At 38.3% G+C, this 21191-nt stretch overlaps 1 protein-coding gene across 6 annotated transcripts in view; it reads right to left on the reverse strand.

Annotated features, from left to right (window-relative positions):
- Window positions 1-21191, reverse strand: part of SBF2 (SET binding factor 2) — a 559107-nt gene that overhangs the window by 145712 nt on the left and 392204 nt on the right. For all 6 annotated transcript variants that reach the window (XM_073347556.1, XM_073347555.1, XM_073347560.1 and 3 more), the window contains exon 17: window positions 897-965. In XM_073347556.1, coding sequence (XP_073203657.1) covers window positions 897-965 — 69 coding nt within the window. The remainder of the gene's footprint in view (window positions 1-896; window positions 966-21191) is intronic.

Genomic DNA, 21191 nt, shown 5'->3' on the forward strand with positions numbered 1-21191 from the left:
GATTAGATCTGGGAAAAACAAAATTCTTTTTCCATTATGCAGCAACATCTGGTTTGTGCAAGTGACAGTCAGATTTCTTAGTTTTTCTATTCAGGTCTGAAACATGGAAAATCATCATCTTTTCAACTTCCATAGTCTCAGAGTGTTTCCACTGGATAACTGAAGACCTGGGCAATAAATATGATACTGACCAGAACAAAACTTTTTGTACAACCCAAAATAGATTTTTCCGATTTGCTGACAAATTCCACACGTTTTTGGAAATGAACTGAATATTTTTTCCGATTTTTTAGTCTGCTGGCCGAACTGAAAAATCAATTATTTGTTCTGCTGTAGTCAGAACTCCTATTGCCAAGCATTCCCCCTCATTCTGGGCCTGATGCACAGCCCTCTAACGTTCACTGAAAGACACTCATTGACTTCAGTGGGCTTTGGCAGAAGGCTTCCTACCTTTTAGGTTTTCTCCTGTCATCACTTCCATCCTTTTAGTGATCTAAATCAGCGGTTCTCAAACTTATTGCACCGCGACCCCCTTCTGACAACGAAAATTACGACATGACCCCAGGATGGGGGAACAAAGCCTGAGCCTGCCCAAGTCCCACTGCCCTCAGGCGGGGGGGCCAAAGGCTTCAGCTCCGGGCAGGGGGGACCTATAACCTGAGCCCAGCTGCCCAGTGCTGGAGCTGAAGCCTGAGCTCTGCCGTCCAGAGCTGAAGTCCTCAGGCTTGGGCCCCGGGCCCCAATAAGTCTAATGCCAGCCCTGGCAATCCCATTAAAACGGGGTCCCAACCCACTTTGGGGTCCTGACCCACAGTTTGAGAACTGTTGATCTAAATAAATGTAAACACGTATAAGAAAACAGTAATCAACTTAAACTAAAACCAGTAAAAACTTACTCTGTAGAATGCAGTTGTCAGGGGCAGTAATGCTGCAGCAATGCTGTACTCTTCTGAAGTTGAACAATCCTTCAAGAAAAACATACACAGAAAATAAGCAAAGTCATGATGACTAGCTGACAGCATGAACCACATTTATACATAATAGGCAGATTGACCTTTTCCTTTTTGCTGGGGATGGGCGTTTTTGTTATATGTCCCTTTCTGCCCTTATTGTTCCAACAGTGGTACCTTAACCTCCAGTCATAAGGGTGAGCCAATTCTACTCCATATATCAGCAATAAGAATGTGCTCTTAGAGATGGGTAGTCCACACACCCCTTTCTTAGGGGTTGAGGATCATTCTTGTTGCACACCCCAGAGTAATAACAAGGCCATTAACTGACTTGAAGCAAAGTTGCTAGGTTGTTGCCAATGCTGAGTCTAAGGCACAGTAGCATTAAGTTTCAACAACAACAAAAGTGTGGTAATAATAACTGCAAACATACAGAAAAGTCATTTCTATGAACTTTTGGTTTCAACTTTATTTTATACAATCATTTTGAAATTTTACTTTGTATAAATACAGTAAATAGGTGCATGTAACGTACTTTAATTCAAAACTTACACAAGGAAACAACAAGTACATTGTTCATAATCACTTTTATGGAAGGAAAGTATGAATCATTATAGAGGAGGTTATTACTAGTCCATTGTAATTTAAGTATTTTTCACACAGTTGATGAAATGTTATTTCAAGAAACCACTATTTAAGCAGGCATTCATTTAACATGCTGGGACTGATTCTCATCTCACATCTATTTTATGCCAATATAATTCCACTAGCTTCAGTGGAGTTACATCTGATATACATCAGCATGAGAGATAAGAATAAGCCCCATTATATTTAAATCTATGACATTCAATTAACTATCATCATGGTGAGTCAAATGATAAATACTGAAGTACATTTACCAAAAACAAACTATACAAAAGAAAAATAGTAGCTGTAATTCTTCAAGATGAGCTTCTGTATATTCACATGTCCTGATGCCTTGATCTCATAAGTGGTCATATACAGAGGCTATGTGAAGAACAGCTTAAATTCTGAATTATGAATAGATAAAATTAGAAAAGAAGCTTCAAAGACACTTTATTTGAGAGAAGCTTAAAACTATCGCAAAGATAGTTCACAGAATAATCAGAGTTAAGAACATAAGAACGGCCATACTGGGTCAGACCAAAGGTCCATCTAGCCCAGTAACCTGTCTTCCAACAGTGGCCAATGCCAGGTGCCCCAGAGGGAATGAACAGAACAGGTAATCATCAACTGATCCATCCCGTCACCCATTCCCGGCTTCTGGCAAACAGAAACTAGGGACACCATCCCTGCCCATCCTGGCTAATAGCCATTGATTGACCTATCCTCCATGAACTTATCTAGTTTGGTTTTTTAACCCTGTTATAGTCTTGGCCTTCACAACATCCTCTGACAAAGAGTTCCATAAGTTGATTGTGCGTTGTGTGAAAAAATCCGTCCTTTTGTTTGTTTGAAACCTGCTGCCTATTAATTTGGTGACCCCTAGTTCTTGTGTTACGAGAAGGAGTAAATAACAGTTCCTTCTTTACTTCCTCCACACCAGTAATGATTTTATAGACCTCTATCATATACCCCCTTAGTCATCTCTTTTTCAAGCTGAAAAGTCCCAGGCTTATTAATCTCTCCTCACATGGAAGCCGTTCCATATCCCTAATAATTTTTGTTGCCCTTTTCTGAACCTTTTCCAATTCCAATATATCTTTTTTGAGATGGGGCGAGCACATCTGCATGCGGTATTCAAGATGTGGGAATACCATGGATTTCTACAGAGGTAATATGATATTTTCTGTCATAGTTAATTGTATTTGGTGGGGAAGAAATTTAAAGATTTTTGTTTTGTAATGGAGTTTGGGTTTGTTACCACTAAGTTGTGGCAGAAAATGAAGACAATCCATACAGATTGCATATTGTATTAATGACTGAACTGCATATTGTATTAATGGGGGAACATCATCTTTCACATGACAAGATCTTAGAAGATGAATGACACCACTGCAATGAATAGGGGCGAAGGTGGGAAGAAAGGTTTTTATAACTAAGTATCAAATCTAACTCTCTTTACTTACAAATGCCAACAAAGTGAAAGACAGACACTTATGAGAGTAAGGTGAGCAGAATTTGTTTCAACCTCCAAAACCTCTTAATGTTCAGTAGAAATTTGCTATGAAATAGCAGTATTGCCAAATTTCTGCTCAATAGATTAGAAAAGGTAGGCAATTCTACTGCAGCCTTCTGCGTGTGGAATGTCCACAAAACACTTTTAATGAATAGAGCCTTCTGGTACAGAATATGATGCAAAGTCTTAACTCTTTCACTACCCATACGCCGGTGAACTGAAAAGGTCAGTAATCCTATTTTGTATAATACAATTAAATTAAATTGAAGCTCCTTATGTGAAACAATATAAGTGGACCTTATTCTGAACCCACTGAAGTGAATGGCAAAACTCATGTTGACTTTAATGTGAGCAAGACTGGGAACCAAGCTCTTTCATTAGCTGTAATTTTTAAGATATGCAAAAATTGACTTTAACCTATATGAAATGATTATCTCCATGATTTTTCCAAAAGCTTTGAAATGGCCTATTTTAAAAGAGGAAAAAACCCACTAACTGTTTATAGTCTGAGAATGCTTAATTTAACAGTGAAATGTGTCACTCAGATCTTTCAAAATAAGGATAAAGAAAGAGATGTCACGCCAAAGTAAATGAAGCAGTGAGTGGACTGAAGAAAATAATGATCTTGTTGTGGAAATCATTTAAGGGAAACTAGAATTGATAGGTAGCTTAAGGTTTAAAAACAAACTACTTGACTTTTTAAGATTTTTTTAAAATAATTAACAAACAACAATCAGTGAAAACATAATGTGAAAGCAGTCCACGACGCCCTATCCAAAGAAATCTGTTTCTGAAAGGCCTCTCTCTCTCTCTTTTTTTTTTTAAATTTTAAATGGACTGGATATTTTTCATTGGTCCTTGTTGCCAAGGTTGGAGAAACATGATAATGCAACTTTCTATAAGACAAATACCCAGTTATATACTGGATAATGAGTGGCATAAACATAACTTCCATTAGCACTATCTTTCTCAACTCCTGTTTCATGCTGACCATTACGGTTGAGAACCTTCAATTCAACCCAAAGATCTGAGATCTGCTTATCTATTATTAATCTTTGATAAATTACCTGAATCCAAAATTATCTGGACTGTTCCTCTGCCAAGATTTTTATTTATACCTTCATCCTGACACATTTCCTACCTTACAATTTTCTCTCAAATCAAACTTTTTGCAATTTAATCTGTACTACTAAATGTCGAATTTCAACTCTTCATCTGTACCTACAACTAGGAAAGCATTCTCCTCATTCTAGTAATCCTAACTTCATTGTGACTGCTCATGTGAATTGTTATGCAATTTATTGTAATACTTGATGCACTCACATCAACAGAGGACCACTGGACACTGTTAAAGGGCCTTATCTTGCAGTTCTTTCTCACATAAGAAGTCATAATTTAGTCAATGGGCCTATTAGTGTTAAGAACCACAGGACTGGATCCAAAGTTGATAGACCAAAAATCTAATCTTCAGGTAGTTTTTTCCAGTTGTTTGAAAAGTCCATGTGATTTTTAATACTTTTTTCATAACAAGTACTTCAGTGCTCTTTTCTCAATTCAAGTAGCCCAGTCATCCTGAGTAACACATCAATGTACACACAGTCATGAAAAAAACAAAATTTGACCAAAGATTTAAGAGACAGATTTTAAAGGTGGTGTATAAATGGATGCACACTTGTAAGCCTACATTTATGCAAGGTTACCCCAGTTGTACTTGTAAATGAACTTTTAGTTGTCTAGACCTGTGCCTTGTCTGAACGTGAATGTGCCAACTGTGCATGGAAATACGTGCGTGTAAAACTGCATTCTGCACACGCATCTCATACCAGTTGAGAAGGTGATCATTATAGACTGAAAAAAAAATGATGATGAAAAGCATGATAGATACTCTGATGATATCTTTCATTACTGTGATATGTGTCTGAGAATACTACGTAGTTTGTAAAATTATACACGAGTCCCACTCTTCCAGTGTCTAGACATAACGGAGTTCAGAAGGGAAAGTCTGGCATGCCTTTCATTCTCAAACTGTGAATTATTTGCTATTATGTTGTTGCCCATATCTATAACCTTACTTTATAAGAATGTTTTGTGGTTTGACACACATATTCATGTGATGGTATGTGTATACAATACATGTCACATTTTTAACATTTTCAATATTTTCAATTTAAGTTAGTAAGATGACTCTATATTTAAAGTGAGACTATACATTATTTAAAAATTCTCAATGCTTTACAAAGAAATACTTATTTTCCTTTTGTATATTTTATGGATGTGTGTCTAGATGCAAAATGATCTATGCTGATTGTTTCAAGTTGTCCATTTAATCTTTTGGCTCAAATTATTTCGTTGGAGTTTTGGCTTTTACCCAAAACATACACAAAAATATCTTTCTAAAACTGAGCAATCTTAGAATCCTCACCTAGAGAGCATTCAGTATTCCAAGAGCTAACATATGTCTAAAAGATATATATCACCACAGCACAGACAACATATGGTGCTTTATTTTTGCATTTTTACTTACAAATATGCAATTCCCCACATTTGGTATGTCAGCAGTTCTCTCTACACTTCTAATGTAGTGGTATAATCGATATATATTGTCCAGCATGTGATGAAAGCATTAGACAATACAAGTAAAATGATCCCATTCCAGGACAAATTTCTCCCCAAAATACCTTCCTAATACTGATGCTCGAAGTACAGTAAAATCCATTAACTATTCATTTGCTTTGTCTGAGCACACTAAAATACCACAATTAATGGAGATTATATGTAGAAATCTTAAACACTCTTAATTACCTACATGCAGGTACTGTAAATGTCACATAACTACTGGTACTGTATGAAATGAATTCAGATTTGTGAAGGCCAGACCATCACTATATAAGGGGTTGATACAAATTCCTGATGAGATATTGCAAAGCAATGAAATTGCTATCTTAATTTACATAGAATGAAGATGAGTGACATGGGGAATCAAGAATTATTCCTAGCACACAAATAGCCTTTCTATAAATAATGACAATTGATAATGAGATACCAACTCTTGTAGAAAACTGGTTTGATTCCATGCCCTGTTCAGTAAGGACTAAAAATTCACTTTGTGGACCAGACATTTCTGAAGCTGCATCTTGACAGGAGGTTAGACTAGATGACCCTTCTGGTCCCTTCTAACCCTATGATTCTATGAAGTAAACCGAAAATTCAATGGCAGCTTCAAGTATTTATTGAATAAAATATGAAAATACTTAATAAAATCAGCACTGTATTCTTCCATTTACTTCTTTTGATATTAAATTTAAATGTATTTTATGCTACCCTCAGATTTTCAATGTACAGTAAATTTTTGTATTGACACTATCTGTTTTGTAGAATTCACAGAAGCAAATTGGAGGTTTTGGCAACTTGCTGTAGGCAGCTGGAGCTTCTGAATCTGGAAGAAGGCAGGAGGCTGTTTTGGCTTTTGGAACCTAGTGGAAATTTTAGGCTTTTGGCGCTGGGATGGGGAGGCATCTCTTCTTTCCCTCACCCTTATAGTCAGGGTCAGAGTTGACCTGCATTTTTGGGAGGCTTCAACGGCTACTTCCTCACTTCATCAACCATTGACAACAACCTGCTATCCTCCTCCTATTCTCAGTGGAGAACAGCTAATGAACATCCACATGAAGGAAGGAGTTCCTGCTTGAATTCAGGGGAAATACACACACTGATTCAGCAAATCCCTTAAACCTGTGAATAATCCTACTGACTTCAACAGGATAACTCATATTCTTAAGTGTTTTCCAGAACTGGAGCCATAGTAAGCAACAGTAAACTCTTAGGGATGCCAGTTCCCTCTCAGTCACATGACCTATAAAACTTGGGAGGGATATCTTCCACTGAGAAGCAATATTCCTGTCCTCTTGAAAATTCACTACTTCTATGAAGTTTCTCATTATCTAGCCATCTTAAAATGTGTTGTGTTTTTAATAAAATAGGAAAATCTACACCACACTGAGATTTTCTATCACTGAAGGCAATTTTTGTCTTGTATAACTATAAACTGTATCTACGTTAGACTGTAAGCACTTTGAACAGGAACTGTGTTTTCTACATTCCGTACAGAGCTGAGCACGATTTTGCTCAAAGTTCTGAAACATTTTAAATAAATGCCATTAGCTGCAGTCTATTGTACATTGTTATATAATAAACATAACATAGACCATATAAAGTCACACACTAATGAGCTACATACCAGTTGTTGATATATGGTAAAATGTGTGTGCATAATGGTACAGTGTATACACCTATACAATATACTGATACAGATCCTGCCATGTGCTGATCACCTCCTGTGATGTAATGAGTGCCTTGAATATCTATTTTAATGAATGCCAAGAGCGTGCAGCACCTTGCAGGATTAGGCCCTTAATGCATAAAGAAAGGAAAATGCATGTAAGATTAAAGTGAGCTATGTTTATCAAAGGAGTGAGGAAAGAACTGATAACTCATCATAAGTAGTGAAACTACAAGCGATGATGACGTATATTTCTGCAACACTGACTAAACATTAAGGCTGAAATCGTGGTCCTAATCAAGTAAATGGCAAAACTCCCCTCAATGACTTCAGTGAAGCCAGGATTTCTCCCTATATTGTCGTTACATTTTATAATGTTTAGCTTCTTATTGGTTTACAGCATTTATACTGTTTGTACAGTTTATATTATGGGATTACTTTATATTGTTCAACCCAAATTACTACAGTATTTTCTATCTTTTCTTCGTCTAAAGCAATAACAGAGCTCATTAGGGTGGATTAGAAAGACGGCTTTATTTTATGAACTGATTCTGTGTTACTAGAAAACAATGGGACTACAACTTTATTGATAAGTAATTTAGAAAGTATATTTAGGAAAATATTTCAAAACCGATTAACTCTTTTTAATATTCCAAATTTTAAAAATATATTTTGCACCTACTATTATGAGATTGGTTGAATATAGTTTCTATGTTCATTGGCACAGAAAGTGTTAATGTCACGTAGCTACAAGTCAGTATTCTTGATTTGTAAACAAGAGGAAACATCATCTTTTATACAACAAGCAAATAAGTGTAAGATGTAATTTAATTAAATCAAGCAATGAATGTACATAAAACAGCCAACATTGTTACCTAAGAAAAAAGCACTGCAGATTTACCCTTTTCTTAATTATATAAATTAGAAACTCTTCTAGTCACCCTACAAAAATATCTCTTATCCTCCTACAATATGAAATATTTATAAGATTTAATTATTTTAATTATAGACAGTCATGTTATCTATTTTACATGAAGCAATGCATCTAATGGATTGTATAATCTAAAATAGAAATACTTGAGCACACATTCAAGGCTATGATTCATACGTTCCCCAGAGTTAAAAATAGATTTAACATAAAATAATTTTATGAGATATTAACAGTCATATAATATCTGTTATATGATCTATTTGGATGCTGCCTCTAATTAAATGAAAAAGTATATGTTCCTATGTGGAATTTTATTATAAGAACCTTTTAAGACACTTAAAGACAGGTTTTTAACCCTATAGATAACCTAATCTGCTATCCTCCTTTAATGACTGTCAAAAGAGGTATTAAACACTTGTTATTCCTATAACAAAAGCCATATAATATAATGAATATATATATTCAAAATACAGCATGGAATCTAATTTTTCTTAAATTACAATGAAATCCTAAGCCCCATTGAAATCACCAGCAAAACTCAAACTAATTTCAATGTGGACATGGTTTTCAGCCATTACGTCTTTTAGGGAAAGCTAATTTCATGGTTACTTAATTTATAACCATCAAATACAGATAGGTTTCACTTATGAAGTCAGTACCAGACTCTGTGTTCCTCTGCTCCACAATGGGGTGAGGAAGAAGGAATTCTTCCTCTAGGCTGTCATAGTGTTTACATCCATTCCACTGAGGCTGCCTGGACATATTACCTCTGTGAGGCATAGAGGAAGACAATGACTGAAGGATCCACACAGAGAACCTGTGCCCTCACCTCTCCAACTACAGGACTATCAGAGTGGTTGTGAAGCCTCCAAGGAGCTATCTTTTCTCTCTGCTGTGGGGAAAATTGCCCTGAGTTGTTCTTAAAATCTTTGAATGTGGATGTGATATACACCCTTTTACACGGGTAGATTTTTTTCTAAAAAAGTTTAACACAATTCAAGGTTGTTTTTCATATAACAAATGTATAATTACTTTATAATATCTGTATGCAGCACTCTGTGTGTGTATTGCAATTTACCTGGGAAACAGAATGCTTTTGTTGTAGATGGGGCAGAAGGAAGACATGATGCAGGGATAGAATGTATCACACAATGGAGAAGAGGCAAAGATACACAAAATAAAGTTGCTTGATTTTGCACAATAAACACCACAAGCCTGATCATGCAAAAATGCATCTACCTATCTTTACTAATGTGCTTCAATATTTGCATATATTTGCTTAAGTGAAATATGCATATTTGGCATTGTTTGCCATTTGTACTTCATGTATGACATTAAACCCCAGATCTCTGGTAATACTGGCAAGGCAGTTTTTCCCCACTATGGAAACTACTACTTCTGCCTGAAATCTCTCCCCAATTTATCTGGTGTAACCACATGTGGCCCAAGCCCTGTAGGTGCAAACTCCCCACCCCAAAATGTCTTATACTTTATGGAAAGTTTATGAAGAGAAAGTTTACTGAGGGAGGGTGCAATTCACCAACTCATATCCCCACAAGTCCCCTTGAACATTTTGTAGTTATGCCTACTCAGGTGATACATACCTCTAACTAGTGTTCTGGGCAGGACGGAGCTCCAGTTACCTTCAGTAACAAAAAGTGAAGAGGTTACAGTCTATTATTACCTCTTGTGAGATTGACCACTGGCTGGAAAGATGCTATGGGCTCAAGCTGCAGCTGTGTGTGCTCAGTACAATGCAAGGCAAGGGGCAAAGGCGGCTGCCTGTGTGACTCCCTGATCTTATGGATGATTCAATGCAAATTAGACCAACCTCACCTCTGCCCTGAGATACACTAGGTGCAACACCCACAAGGGACATTACACTATCCTGGGATCACTGGAACAAAAATATGCTCCAACCATGCCCCATAATAGGCATTCTTAGGGGGAAGACACAGAGCTGTCTACCTCACCCCAGAGAAATCCCCTTAGCTGGTTGGTTAAGATGGCTTTCTGGCCCCACTACACCACTAAAGTGGTGCAAAGGGGCCACAGCTGGAAGCAAGAACGGGCCCTGTAGATCATTTCATTAGCCAACGAGAGAGCTGGTAGCTTGCAAAACAGATCTTTGGTGTGAAAGGCTGCAGAATGACATCCCCGTCTGTAGGAAGTTCTGCTAAGATTGTTTTAACTTTAGAAAATTTCTTATACTTGGCTTTACGAGGTTCTGGCCTCTCATACGTTTGTGTGGATTTATTGATGGAGAATGCAGGGGAGAGAATGTCATGGATGCAATTTTGGATGGATGCATTCAAGCACCTAATTTTTATTCAATTTTAAAAAGTTTAACCCAGCTATACTCTGGATGATGAACTAACAATGCAGAATTTTTCCGCTTGTGGTCCCACAGCTCTTCTGGTCTAGCAGCAAACAAACACTAGCAACAGTACTTTATTAGAAAGAGAGCTCTTGGGTGCCTATCTCACAATACATGCATTTTTCACAATCTAAGGTTATGATTTGTTGTTCTACCATTTTTTAATAACAAAAATATTTAGGGAACAAGGAAACAACTCCTACATGTAGAAGTAATAAATTCTTCTGTATTTTTACTGTACCCCATTATAGTTCTTTTGTAATGAGTGTAAAATTTGTTTTTAATTTTTCTGTTTAAGATGCAGATAAATACAAGAATGCCATCCCTTGTGTCTGAGCACATCTGAGTTTCTTTAACAAAAATGCCATGCATGTTTCTGAATACTGTCATGAGGCCCATGGCAATAAAGTTCAGCATACTCAGGCTGTAATCTTCTCCCAAGGAAATGGTTGGGATGCCAAGATGCCTTTTGACTTTTATTTCACAGCAGGGCTTCATTTGCAGTGACTCTGTCCAAACCTTAAACTACACCAGCTGTGATACGAAGTCCTGCACAATAATTTCTAAACTATTTGACAAATATTTTTTAAATTAAACTATGGGATACGTTACAATTCATGACAAACTAGTGATCAATAGTCATTAAACACTTAGACAAGAAGGGATATTAATTTACAAGATGTTTACATACTGCAGAGCTTGTCTAAAATTTGTGGTGCAGTAAAACATTGGTGCAATGATTGCAAAACATAAATACAAAATACTTTGTAAACCACTTTACAGCCATTCTAGTTAATTGAGTTAAGAAACAATGGAAAAAATCCCTAGAATAATGGAAGGGCTATTAAAATAGCTGCAACATTCCAGTCCAGTCCAGTTGTTATCTATTAGGGAATCAGTTCATAAATACACAATGTGTATTCTAATATCCCGTTGCTGTGCGGCAGCATCTCTGTTCCCAACATCTCGAAGAATTTACTAACTTTCAAAAGCATGAAGTGTATAACACATTGTAATTCCCTGAATAATTTATATTTCATTGCTTTTCTCTCAGTGAAATGGACCTTAATTTCCTACTAATATTTCACACACTTAAATTTTTCTGTATTTGTATAGCACATCATAGTTGTCACTAGAATTTCCTATTTTTTTTGTTTTTAAGAAAACTTGTCTCAGGGTCTTACTTTACACTATATTTCAAATATCATTATCAGCTTATATTCTGGTTAACTGAAAAGTTTGTTCTTCACTTTTTCAAAAGATGTTTTTTAAATGGTAGGATGGAGCAATTTTATATTTAAATATCAGTATTTGGCATTTATATGAAATGAAACTCATCAAAAGATTCTGGGCCTGATCCTGCAATCCCTGCTTACGCCCTAACTGACTTTTCAAAAGTGTCTGCTTTCCACAAAAAAGTCAATTTTTTGTTGAAAAACTGAACACCTGAAAGAATTCCACCCCCCCTCTGGTTTTTAGCCAAAAAAAAAAAAAAGAAAAAAATTTGATTTAAAAATGCTGCCATTGTGCCTCATGCCCACTGACTCCTCCATGAGAAGACTGGGGAATGGTGCAACTACACAGTGGTCAGGTGCCCAGTTTTCAACCTGAAAGTCCAGTTGAAAAGGGGACCCGACAGTTTCTGGTCACATCTACTGACCAGACACCCAATGTCTGGTTACTGCGGGGGAGACAGGGAGGTGTCAGGTCATCATCTGTGCCAGCCCCTACTCAGCTGGGGCCACTTCCTACCTGTGTTGGGCGGCTGTGGCTCCCCACCCAGGATCCGCAGACGAGTGCCTCCTGACCCGGGCACGGGGGCAGGAGGAGAAAAGCAGCAAGCGAAGGGGGGAGGGTGGCAGAGGAGTGGATGGGAGGGGGGCCTCAGGGGAATGGGCAGGCAAGGGGGGGGCCTCAGGGGGAAGAGGCAGCGCAGGGGAGGTTCCGGCACTCCTGCTGGAGTGTCTGGTTTTTAAATATTACCAAGTTGGCAACCCTACTATCCACAACCCCATGAGGCTTTGTGGGCAGCATTTCCAAATCAAAATATTTGGTTTTCAGTTGAAAGTTTTTTATTTTTCACTGAAAAAACTCTAAATTTTCTATTAAAAACCACATTTTCTGACAGTTCTACGTACATGATTATGCAAAATGTTTGAAGTTAATATTTTTTAAAGACAAGAGATTTCTGGACTCCCTGATGTGGAGTGAATGGTTTTTCACCACTGAAGCAGAGTAAGGACTGGAAAATCTGATAGTTCAATTTTTAAAATTATTTTTGTTAATTTTGGATGCATTTTCTCTCTCATTCTTAACCCCTAAGTTCTCTCCCCTTTCCATGTCTTCCATCCTCCCAAGGGCTGTATTGTAGCCCTTAATCCATTTTGTTAGATCTACCTAGTGCAGAGGAACAATTTACCCAGGGAAAAATGGAGCTTGGGAGAGGACTAACTGGCCAACATTCAATTCAGAGAAAATGAAGAATCTAGAACAGAAGAAACAACCAAAAGAAATGGTGGAGATAATGACTCATGTTCTCAGCTCTGCTATAACCACTTTTCTCTGATGTATAGCTGGCAGAGGCTATGTAGCTGGCTCCTGTGCCAGTAGTCCCTCCACCTTTAGTGCAGGAGCCATTACGGATGCATACTAGAGATAGGCTATGAAAAGAGCAGCTGCTCTGATTACATATATTCTAAGATCTAAAGGGATGGCTGTGATCCATCTAGTCTGACCTCCCGCATGACTCAGGCCAAAGAATTTCCCTGAAATAATTCCTGTTTCAACTAGAACATATCTTTTAAAAACCATCCAGTCTTGATTAGATTTATGCTGAGACTGGGCAGCACAGATCAGGGAGTCACAGCTAATATCCTGTTAGACGCAGGGCTTACCTGCAGGTGAGAATCTACTCCTATATTTGCACTCCGGATAAATGGATTTGTATGCTTTTGTCTTTAAAGCTCACATCATGATATTATTGTATTTCCAAGAGTTTCTGAATGTGACGATGCAGCAGTTGTCAAGATGCTTTTTATATGCACTTAGCAAGAAAGTTGCATCCACTGCAGCTAGTGCAGAATGAATGAGGTATCCTGCTTACTGAGTGATCTTTCACAAACAGTGCATATTAACATTTGTGAGCAGTGATCTCAACTGGTTAGCAGTTGATTTTCAGGTGACAGGGTGTTGGGTTTGACTTATACAGTAATAACCTAAGTAGTTTGGATCCAATCTACTGGGAGACAATCACTCTCTCCATGTAGCACAACAGCATCTATGATTATCAGAACTGGTGTAAATAGGGGGGACCGAGGGGGCTGACAGCTGGATGTTCTCAGTGAGAACTATTTTACTCAGAAACCTGCTTCTTGTCTTGGTTCACCAGAGTCCAAATTTGCGAATATTTAGGGCATTCTGCAAGACTCACATGCTCTCTTAGATCCAAAGACAATATTAATTGAGGATGGGTGAAGAGGATCGTGATAGAAATAATACTGCAGGGGAAGTTTTTTTATTCTGTTTTTAAGATTACTGATGCATTTGATATTTGTATTGTCTATAATGGTCAGGTGTGAGACAGGCATAAATAGTAACTTGAAATGAATATACACATACACATGTCCATGCAGCCTATGAATTAATTTAAAAAAGAGTTGCAACAGTAAAGTGGCTCATTCACAAAACCCCATTTCTGATCACCCTAAAAGACTCCTATGAATAAATTTCCCTAATACCCTCCAAAAGTCAGGTCTCTGAGAAGGTGGCATTATACCGAGCTGGAGGTGTGGTATTATCATGGATAAATGTTTTCCTTTAAGCACAGTTAAGTGAAAAGTTCATATTTATAAATAACATTAAATAAAGGCAATGATACTGATAAACAGTCAGCCTTAGAGATTTTGTCATGATGACCAGCAAAAATTTAAATTAAAATGTAAAAAGAAAAATATAAAACAAAGCTTAGAGAAACTTCAAGAATAAGACTTCCAACCCCCTAAATAATAGTTTGCATAATCACTGCTTTGTATGACTTCAGCCATGTCACATGTCTTTTCTTTAACTGAGTTTGATTCCTGCCCCCGAATAAAAGAAGAACCCTCCTCCCCGAAGCCTATTTAATTAAACAAACAGAAGGCATGGAAAAGCGATATACCCCAGAGAGAAAGAGAAGCAAATTAGAACATACAAACATTTTTCTATTTAATTCATTACTTTTACAATCATCAACTCAATACAAAGAAATGAGTCAGGGAATAAATAAAAAATGGATTCACAAAATTATAACCATTTTACAATTCCTCAACCTCATTCTGGAATCTCAGTTATGTGACGAAAAAGAATTAGTCTCTTGGGCAACCTGAAAGCAAGTACACTTATCAGTGATTACTGGTAAAATGCAAGAATGTAACAAAAATTCCCTTGATAGAAATCTCTTGCTATGGTACCAAGTGTACTCATAGTAATGCCTCAACAATATTCTTGTAACTAAGTCAAATTCCCAGTTTTCATAATTCAGAGCCTTATAGTTACTCCTTGGAATATCAAATTAATCTTGATGATAGAAGTTCACTTGGATATGCTCTCCACAGATTTCTGCCCTTACAGAAATTCAATCAGTATTAATTTTGAGCAATCCAGATCTTTGTTTCAGAAGTCAGCTTCATCATCAACACTTTTTAGAGGTCACAAAACATTATTTTATACAAGCCAGTCATATAGAAGCTGAACACTTAAACATCCAGTAAAATAGAAGTCTAGCTAGTATTTAAAAACCTGACAGGGAACAGTTTTTAGACAGACTATTTCCTTGTTCAGAATCTTCAGATTATAATTTTTAAAAACAGCACCAATTATTTTAAATTCTAAATTTATTGGGAGATGGACAAAAGATTGTGTTCAACTAGTAACATGGGTTGTAAAAACATATATATCTAGCCTAGCTGTAAATTCAAAGTTTTTGATATGTTTACCAGAATGGTGCATCTGCATACAATAGGAAAACCTAGAATTAGAATCCTTGAGCCCTATAGGTGGAGATCCCTATCAATACCAAAAACTATATTGATCTGGGATTTTCAAAGAAGCCTACTAAGACTCAATGGGAGCTGAGCACCTAGATCCTGTAAGTCTCTGAAAATTCTAGCCCGGTCAATAACTTGAAACCAGAACATCTTAGCACAAATCTATATTACCTTATAAAACAATCATTAATTTTCATATTAAGATTATCAATGCCAATACTCAAATTCCTGCTTTTTGATTCTACTGGTATCCAAATAAGTCTGAAAAATAGTTTATCAGACTCAAGTTATGATGATAAGATGTGTTACAGTCTTAACTATATACATATGTTGATACAAATATTATTCCATCATTGGTGTCCCGGGCTCTACACTCAAATTTATCTCAGGATCTGTTATATTTCTACCTCCACTAATGAAATCATATACTAAACTTTCATAGCATTTTGCTTCCTTCAAAGCCAAGATAATATATATAATACTAAATAAGGCATCCAATCATTTGTATTTTTTTATGCACATCACTCAAGTTCAGATCAACAGCATTTTATTCTGTTGCTGCAAATATTTCAATGCTGTGATCTGTTCACATTATCTTTTTACAGTAATATAGTCAAGGGCATGTATTTTCAATCTTGAAGTAGAGATCTTATTTTGAATATTCCTTTTCCTATCCCATCAGGCTGATAAAGGGCCAAAGTTCTTATTGGAAGACCATATGCGTTGAAAGATGGACTATATTACAGAAATTAATACTTCCAATAATACATATGTAGTTGCTAACTCAAAAATGTTTGCACTGAACTTGGCAAATTACTGTATATTACTTTAACATACAGGTCTTAATTTTTTTTTCCGGAAGTCATTGCCACTATTACACATACATCACCCAGAAAACAATTTTCAAGAAGCATTCCTAAAAAGTCACTAATTGCCTTTAAAAGAGGCAATTAATGATGTGGTGAACCAGATCATACACATCTTTGCTAGGTGTCAGCCAAAACCCAGCATGGCTTTAACACCACACTGGATTTCTCTGATAAATCTCTGAAAACTGGCTTCTTTCTGAATGTAGTACATGCATCCTCAATGATCTTCAATAAGCTGAGCAGAAAGATAAACTATTTGTCTGGTTTTTGTTTTATTACTGTTGATCATGGTTTCATTTTATTGGAAGCAATAATAGGACAGGGATTTGTTTACTTAAACTAGTACAACAGATAACTTCTATTTCTTTATTTTCTTCCATAAGTATACTCGTGTTATTGCATAACTAAACCACTATTTGCTCACTTCAACCAGGCACATTTGCAAATAGTGTAAAAGGAACCTAAGTTTGTTTGGAAAACCTAATGCTTGGCAACTTACTAATACACCTCTACCCCGATATAACGTGACCCGATATAACACAAATTCAGAAAAAGCGGTATGCAGTACTCTGGGGGGCGGAGCTGTGTGCTCCGGCAGATCAGTGCATCAGGCTCCGACACACTGCTCTGAGCGAAGTGTTAAGGGTGCTGGGCCAGGGCCAAGGGGTTGGATAAGGGGCAGAGGGTCTCGGGGGGCAGTCAGGGGACATGAAGCGGGGGGGGGGGGGGGAGATGGTTGGATGGTTCGGAGGCTCTGGGGCAGGGCGGTCAGGGGATGGGGGCATTGGATAGGGCGTGGGAGTCCCGGGGGGCCTGTCAGGGGGCGGGGGTGTGAATAGGAGTTGGGGAAGTCAGGGGACTGGGAGCAGGGGGGTTGGGTAGGGGGTGGGGTTGTGGGGGTGATTAAGGATGGGAGGGGGGTCTCCGGTGGGGGCGGTCAGGGGACAAGGAGCGGGCGGGGGTTGGATGGGTCAGGGGTTCTGAGGGGTTAGTCAGGGGGCGAGAAGTGACTATTAATAATGGAAATGCTCAAGGCCAAAGCAAGTTCAATATAACGCGGTTTCACCTATAACATGGTAAGATTTTTTGGCTCCCGAGGACCGCATTATATCAGGGTAGAGGTGTATATCAAAGGCCACTGAAGCAAGTGGAAAAGCTAACTGTACAATAACACACTGGATGATAATAGTAATGAGTTGTACTTTACAATAGCACAACTCTCTTTGAATAGTATATAAAAATCCTGTAGCATTTGGAGAAACTCACTAAAGAGGTAAATGAAGAAATATTTATCCTTAATTAAGCAAGCTCTCTGAGTTCCAATTCTCAGTAATAGTAGGAAATTTCAGAAATGACTGTTTCTACATATGACTTATACAACAAATGCTAATTTCCCAAACATGGACAGAGACTCAACTGAATTTTGCAATGATGATCAGTTAAGCTGGTTGTCTGTCATGATAAAACTATTTGAAAAATTACAACTTAGTCCTGGCCCAGAAAGGAAAAAAAAAAAAAAAGGATTCCGGGAGGAGTGTAGACATTGTGGGCTCACGGTTTCAGCCTCACCCTTAACGAAGTTGCTGGATATCTGGTGGTCCCGGGGGCCAGTCTAATCACCAGTCTGGAGAATATGCCCTACTGCAACAGTTTCCCTGCCCAAACTCTAAGCAGGAGGAAGGAAGTGTGAAGAGAGAAGCAACAGGGGGGACAAAAGGGTAAAGAAGGGAGAGGAGCACAGTTGCTCCCAGTTAAGATCTCAAACCCCACCTATGGCCCCAAAGATGTCTCTATTGCTCCTGGCTCTATCAAAGCTACACCTTGGCTAGTAAGGTAAGGATTTTCATGTGTTACCACTAACAGTAACAGCTTCTTTCTACACATCAGACAATCCAAGACTAGCTTCTGTTAAAGTACTTAGCTTTTTATTATTTCAAAAAGCGGTTGCATACTCATCTCAAATGTTACAGTCATGTTTTCTGTGAGTTTCCCAAACCCTAGTTTCTCTTTGGCCAAACCTTTTTCCATTGCGCTTAAATAATTTGAAAACTCTCCAATCATGCAGTTTTGATCTTATCAGGCTTAATTTGTTCATGTTCTCTTTCAGATCATGTTGCTTGAATAGACAAAGATTTTCTATCAATGACACATGAGTCAAAGGCCCTGCCAGAATTTCAAGCTATGCTATCGTTGCTAAGGACAGAATTTTTTGCTGATTGAAAAACTATGAGCTGAGGTACACACTTTCCTTTTTCTCATATCAGTTATCTACTCTTGTCTTGAGCTTTGAAAATAAACAGAGAAGCTTTGAATTTAATTAAAATTGAAAATCAGTAACTGAACCTGAAAGTCTCCAATATGTCAAGGAAACTAAATCTATAGACAAAAACAGAGCTGATTTAACCTGAACTGAATCAGGTTTAACAATATAACCCAGCTGAGTTGTGAAAACAGAGAATAAGTCAACTGCTATTGTCGCACACTGAAATTGGCACTATTAATTGGTGATCCCATCAGATAGCATGAATCATAGAATCATAGAATATCAGGGTTGGAAGGGACCCCAGAAGGTCATCTAGTCCAACCCCCTGCTCAAAGCAGGACCAATTCCCAGTTAAATCATCCCAGCCAGGGCTTTGTCAAGCCTGACCTTAAAAACCTCTAAGGAAGGAGATTCTACCACCTCCCTAGGTAACGCATTCCAGTGTTTCACCACCCTCTTAGTGAAAAAGTTTTTCCTAATATCCAATCTAAACCTCCCCCACTGCAACTTGAGACCATTACTCCTCGTTCTGTCATCTGCTACCATTGAGAACAGTCTAGAGCCATCCTCTTTGGAACCCCCTTTCAGGTAGTTGAAAGCAGCTATCAAATCCCCCCTCATTCTTCTCTTCTGCAGGCTAAACAATCCCAGCTCCCTCAGCCTCTCCTCATAACTCATGTGTTCCAGACCCCTAATCATTTTTGTTGCCCTTCGCTAGACTCTCTCCAATTTATCCACATCCTTCTTGAAGTGTGGGGCCCAAAACTGGACATAGTACTCCAGATGAGGCCTCACCAATGTCGAATAGAGGGGAACGATCACGTCCCTCGATCTGCTCGCTATGCCCCTACTTATACATCCCAAAATGCCATTGGCCTTCTTGGCAACAAGGGCACACTGCTGACTCATATCCAGCTTCTCGTCCACTGTCACCCCTAGGTCCTTTTCCGCAGAACTGCTGCCTAGCCATTCGGTCCCTAGTCTGTAGCTGTGCATTGGGTTCTTCCGTCCTAAGTGCAGGACCCTGCACTTATCCTTATTGAACCTCATCAGATTTCTTTTGGCCCAATCCTCCAATTTGTCTAGGTCCTTCTGTATCCTATCCCTCCCCTCCAGCGTATCTACCAGCTCCTCCCATTTCCTCTGAAATTTCCAGAGTGACTTGTGGGTTTTTGCATAATGCTGGTGGGTGTCAACAGCAGATTCAAACTCTGCCAGTTCACAGGAATGGCCTTCTCTGAGGCGTCTTTGTGGAAAAGCATATCCACCAAAAGCACAAAGATCTCCCCAATGCTCTCCACCTTGTTGCATCACTTCCATGTGGCTTCATATTTGACAAAAGCCAAGTGAGTTATTGATAAGTCTGACTTCTGATACAAGTGATAATCAAAATATCTCATACGGTTTAGTATGGCTAATCCTTCCTCACATGTGTAGTATGATCCTGTCATAAATATAAAGGGAAATGTTAACAACCTTCCTGTATACAGTACTATAAAATCCCTCCTGGCCAGAGGCACAATATCCTTTTATCTGTAAAGGGTTAAGAAGCTCAGGTAACCTGGCTGGCACCTGACCAAAAGGACCAATAAGGGGACAAGATACTTTCAAATCTAGGGGGGAGAAAAGGCTTTTGTCTGTCTGTTCTGTGTGCTTGCCGGAGAGAGATCAAGAAAGCAAGCAATCCAACTCCATTAGAATTAGCAAGTACTAGCAAAGAAATGCGTCAGCTTACTTTTGTTTTGGCTTGTGATTTTCTCTCAGCTGAGAGGAAGGTGTATTCCTGGTTTTCTTTTTGTAATTTTAAAGTTTTGCCCAGAGGGAAATCCTCTGTGTTTTAAATCTGATTGCCTTGTGAGATTAGGCTTCCCTTCTAATTTTACAGAGGTGCTTCTTTTACCTTTTTTCTTTCTAATAAAGTTCTGTTTCTTTTAAGAGCCTGACTGATTTCTCTACTTGTCCTCAGACCCAGGGGTTTGGGTCTGTGATCACTTTGTAACCAATTGGTTAGGATATTATTCTCAAGCCTCCCCAGGAAAGGGGGAGTAAGGGCTTTGGGGGATATTTTGGAGGAATAGGAACTCCAAGTGGTCCTTTCCCTGATTCTTTGTTAAATCACTTGGTGGTGGCAGCGTACCCTCCAAGGGCAAAGAGTTTGTGCCTTGAGGAAGTTTTACCCTAAGCTGGTAGAAATAAGCTTCGGGGGTCTTTCATGTGGGTCCCCACATCTGTACCCTAGAGTTCAGAGTGGGGCGGGAACCCTGCCAGATCCAGTCACCATATTTGGAGTCAGGAAGGAACTCTTCATCTGTAGGATGCTGAATAAGCTTCAATGGTGTTCTTTCACTCTGGATCATC

The sequence above is a fragment of the Lepidochelys kempii genome, chromosome 6, assembly GCF_965140265.1.
Source record: "Lepidochelys kempii isolate rLepKem1 chromosome 6, rLepKem1.hap2, whole genome shotgun sequence".
Lineage (NCBI taxonomy): Eukaryota > Metazoa > Chordata > Testudines > Cheloniidae > Lepidochelys > Lepidochelys kempii.